The sequence below is a fragment of the Theobroma cacao genome, chromosome 3 (genome assembly GCF_053813885.1).
Source record: "Theobroma cacao isolate CCN51 chromosome 3, ASM5381388v1, whole genome shotgun sequence".
NCBI classification, from domain to species: domain Eukaryota; kingdom Viridiplantae; phylum Streptophyta; class Magnoliopsida; order Malvales; family Malvaceae; genus Theobroma; species Theobroma cacao.
This window is the reverse complement of record NC_142641.1, coordinates 4,815,147-4,820,100: the sequence shown is the minus strand read 5'-3', so window position 1 is coordinate 4,820,100 and position 4,954 is coordinate 4,815,147. Positions and strand designations below refer to the sequence as shown.

At 40.4% G+C, this 4,954-nt stretch overlaps 1 protein-coding gene across 1 annotated transcript; it reads right to left on the bottom strand.

Moving 5' to 3' along the window:
- Positions 1-2,403: 2,403 nt before the first annotated feature.
- Positions 2,404-3,084, bottom strand: LOC148763499 (uncharacterized). The gene has a single exon (XM_088804366.1). The coding sequence runs from the start codon at positions 3,082-3,084 to the stop codon at positions 2,404-2,406; it is 681 nt and encodes a 226-aa protein (XP_088660492.1).
- Between the last annotated feature and the right edge of the window lie 1,870 nt (positions 3,085-4,954).

Sequence of the window (4,954 nt, the reverse complement as noted above, 5' to 3'; positions counted from 1 at the left end):
GATCCTCCGAGTAGATCAGCCACTGCAACGAGGCTATAACCCAATCTCCATAACTGTGTGAATCTTGCTGTATCGGGGTCTTCTCATTTAACCTATATTTCATTTGCGTCAAACCTTGCTTTTGACGGCACGAGTTGACAAAGTACCCCGCCTAGTGGCATATAATGGGAAACAATGATGTTAGTGGACTCATTTGCTTATCACACAAGATGAAATTCAGTGCTTCTTTCTGACCGTACGATGAGTCCATTAACATCATAGTCCATTTCAGCAAGTTAATGTGCACTACCACCCAGTGGCCATCGAAAAAGCATGGTACGAGAATTGCGTCAACCTCATGCCATGGCAAACCCCACGGAGGTCTCCCACCCCTTGCATACTCAAGCAGCTCGTCTGGCATAACCACCTCACTCGACTTAAATGTCTTCTCGGTGGGGGAAGGCTGCATTTCTTGGCTCAGTTGGAGCAAAATAAGCTGTCAATTACGTTATGCACAATAGTTAAATGCAATTAAGTAACCCTAAACCCCATACATTTGAATAATTATAACTTAGTAAAATATAATATATTTACGTAGAATGTGGTGTCAACAACCAATATTCTCTGCTTGTAGTGTTGTGGATGGTGCTTGCGCGCCTGCTTACACAACACACTGATGCATGCATCAATTTGTTGGGTGTTCATCAACTTTGTCAACATCTTCAATCGTCGAAAAAAATCAGGGCCCTCCTACCCTTCGATGCCTAGAATGTTAACCTTGTAAATTTAAAATAGAGTTAAATTAAAATTATAGTATTGCTGATTGTTTAATAAATATTCTAGAACCATTAACCCTAATATGGTCTACTGTTTTCATTTTACCTGGCTTGTTCGTTTTTAAGGAAGGATTTATATATGTCCTTCAAATCGTCTTTCGCTTTGTGCTGGACTAATAGCGGGTTAACGTACGAGCTTCGAAGTTATTTGCTAGCCAAGATCACACGTGCATCTTTGGGCTCAAGTTGAGGTGGAGCCTCAACAGAAGGTGTGATCTCACCATGCGGGGGGGCCTCTACTAGAGTTGGGATATGAGAAGGATGCGAAGAAGATGTAGTTCCACTACTCGCAGGATGAGGTACCTCTTCGACCTCAGATGGAGAAGGGGGAGCCTTAAGAGAAGGTGTGGGCTGAGAATGCTAGGCTGCCTCTACCGAAGATGGGATAGATGCAAAATGATATTCAATCAGGCTACCGGGAGGTAAGCTTCGACCCTAAATGATCAAAAAAATCAAACACATTAGAGCAGTGTATACATCGTACATGTTATAACTCACACGATGAATAACATAAAACCTCATACCTCAAAACGGTTGATCAGCCGACTGACAATCTGATCCTCCAACCCTTGCAGTGAGTGTTGGATATGCTCATGCAGTGATGGCGTCTACATCTGCATCGCCCACTGGATCTCCAACTACATTAACTACTGGATCTCCAACTACATTGATTGCATCTATATCTGCATCGCCCGCTGGATCTCCAACTGCATTGATTGCCGGATCTCTAACTTCATTGACTGCATTTGCATCTGCATATTCGTCTGCAATGATTGGAGGTTTTTCTTCCACTGTGTCCGTATCTTTTATAGCTCTCCCTTAATGCTCATAGTCATTTACAAACGTAGCTCCCAGTTGCGCGGCTCAACATAAGGGGTAGCAGCTGAAGCAGAACGAGGAGTAGTAGGAGATGCACCATGAAAAGCTGCAGCATGAAGAGCTGCAGAAGGAGAATGAGGTGCCTCAACAGCACTGAAATCGGAATGGACCTCCTCATCCGCTGTGCATCTCCGCTTAACGACTCGTCGTACTGGACTTTTCCCTTTGCGGTCTATTATTTTCCTCCTTTGCTGGGGACTAAATTCTGGGTGACCCTCTAACTTCCATATTGGAATGTATTGCTGCCCCTCGGAGATATTGACCTCAATATCTACCCAGTATGCGGTCAACATCTCTTTTACCGTTGGCTCCAACGTCCTCATTGTCCACAACTGCACCAAAACATACATTGCCATTAGGTATAACCCTCGCTACCCTATGACAATAAAAATAAAATTTAATAAAATAAAAAAAATATGGTTTCTTTACTTACCTTGCCCTCTTTCTTCAAACTTACAATATTGGCGTGGAAGCTTGTAGGCCTCTTGTCACATTGCCATTTAAGCATTCTTGGCCAAACTTGTCCGGACTACCGCTGCCTTTCAAACAAGCTTCTGATTTCAAGTATTGCTTCCAACGCCCAAAATTGCACATCAATTGTGTAAAATTTTTACCCACCTCATAAATTCTTATGCAAAAACAATAATGATAATGATAAACATTAGGCTATGGTAGACTACCTGAAACTCCCATATGAATCCATGAGGTGCTAGCGCTTCTTATCTGCTTTGCCTACAACAAGAGGTTTGAAACCCTTTAGCAAGTAATCCATGGTCAGACTCCACACGTATGTGCCCCATGGGAATGCATTCCACTTGTCCATGTTCACAACCAATGACAACAACCATGGAACCACAGATCGTCTGTAGTCTTTACCGAATAAAACATTGGTGGTGATCAAGACGAGGGCCATCTTGCTCGCGTCTCCCTCCTGCTGAAACTGCCCTCCCTTGAATGTATCTAAAACTTGTTGGATCTTCACCTCCTTCCCAAGTCCCCAATATCGTAGGTGAATTCCTTCAAGGAGGGCCTCGTAGGGATTGACAATGAAGGCCGGTAGGGGACCAAACTTCAGTCCTATCACTAAACAGAACTCCCTCTTAGAAAAGCAGGCCTTCGTTTTCCCTATTGGGAACCATAACTCTGCCTCTGTGGCGTCAGGTTCATTGATTCTGCACAACATTAAATTGTGCACGAGACTGACGCAGAATAAACTCTTGTCTGCTTTGACATCCATCATGTGCCCGAAGCATGTTCTCTTAAAGTTTTCTAGCTTGTTCACTTGACACAGCATCTCACGTACCACGTGCAGATGCGACCACTTACAGTGGATGTTAATACCCGCATTGAACCCCCACCGATGCCTCGATACACAAAGCAAAGACTCCATGTTTTCCTACTCTGTTCCTATGCTGGCCATTTGCAACATAAAACAGATAACATTCTCATTTTAGTCATGTTAATACCATCATTGTAGATTAACAAAAAACCTAAACGAATTTCTAAGAAATAGCCCTCCTCATAAGGTCACTCAAAAAATAACCCTAATAATATTTTTAACTATTTTTAGACATCCATAAAACAGAATAATTAATCCAAGTGTGGAGCATGGATTATTAAGTAAATCAACATATACACATTAAAGCATTACAGTTGACCCAAAATAATACAAAATGAACCCATGCAGATCAATTTCATGTAGTTATGACACTCGTGCAATTTCCTACAACAATAGTCACGCAACGCCTTATCAATTAGTCACGCAATTACTAACATTAAATCACACAATGATTTATAAACAAGTCACGCAATTCTAAGAACAACTAATCGACTCACGCACACACTAACCGATGCCATGCCTGAACAATATTCATGTAATAACCTAGAAACCAGTCACGCAATGACCTATCAGTCACGCTAAGTTAAACCCTTTTGCAATCATGCAACCCCAACGTGACCCCATGCCAAAATCCACTCACGCAAAAGGTGCCAACCACTTAAGCACGCCCTCACTCACGTAATATCTAAACCCTTAACCGAATTCCTAACACATACATATCAACCAGTCATGCATGGCCGGTCACCTTTCCACCCCAACTATACCACCTTCATGTTTATATTCAAAAATTTCAAACAACAAAAATATCAATATGAACGTGCAATATGTATAGGTTTATGCTAAAAAACCTTAATCCTAAACATGAACAATAACCATTCTGTCAAAAACCTACTCATGGTTCAAAATAAAATAAAAAATTTATAAAAAAATATTATACCTTTCTCAGCATAATGTCAACTTCTTCACACTGCTCAATATGTGAACTACCTTTGTGTGAATAATAACCACTCTAAAAGGCTCCTACCGTTGCCAAAATGCTCAGAAGTTTAACTGTCGAGGAATGTTTTTACAGACTTACTTCTGAGGATATGTACGGTCTCTCGATAAAAACCGAAGAGTTGTGGTCCACATAAAGGACATACTTAACCCGTTAATATGTTTCAAGCTGAGGCGTGGAGCCTAGCAAATAGGTTGGTTTCATTAAGGACAATTTGTCCATTTTTTTTTCTCTTGGCTAAAAACAGTTAAAATTATAGGAAGGATCATTCTCAAAAACACCTTATGCTCGAGGCCCATTTATGAAAAGTACTAAAAAATAAATACCTTGAAATCCACCTTACTACTTCTCGGCATAGGAAATCTGATAATGAAATTTCATATGTCCCAAAGAATAATTTGGTTTCAAGTTAATGGCAAGAGGGAATTGAAGAAAGAGGTATGAGACGTTTTAGAAGTTCTGCCTTCAAATATTTTCCCACAATTGATTATCAATGATTAGTTACCTAGTGTGGAATGTCCATGGTATAGTAGGTAATATTGTTCAGAGACACTTGAAAAAACTGAAGCTTGAGCATAACATGAAGGTTTTAGTTATTATTGAACCTATAGCTGATAATTCCAAAATTCAATTTTATCACCACCGTTTAATATTTGAAGGAGTTGCCTCTAACTGTTCTATGAAAATTTGGATGTTTTGCTCCTATGATATTGCTTGTAATGTGTTACTTGATCATGCCCAGTGTTTTCATGTCACTTTATCTACCCTTTGGCTGGCAAAACCTATACTTACAACATTTGTTTATGCCAAGTGCACTTGTATGGAAAGAAGAAAGCTTTAGGAAGGCTAATGCTTTATTTCTGTAGAGTTGAGGGAGCATTGGCTCATTGATGGGGACTTTAACTCTTTATTGAGTAATGAAGA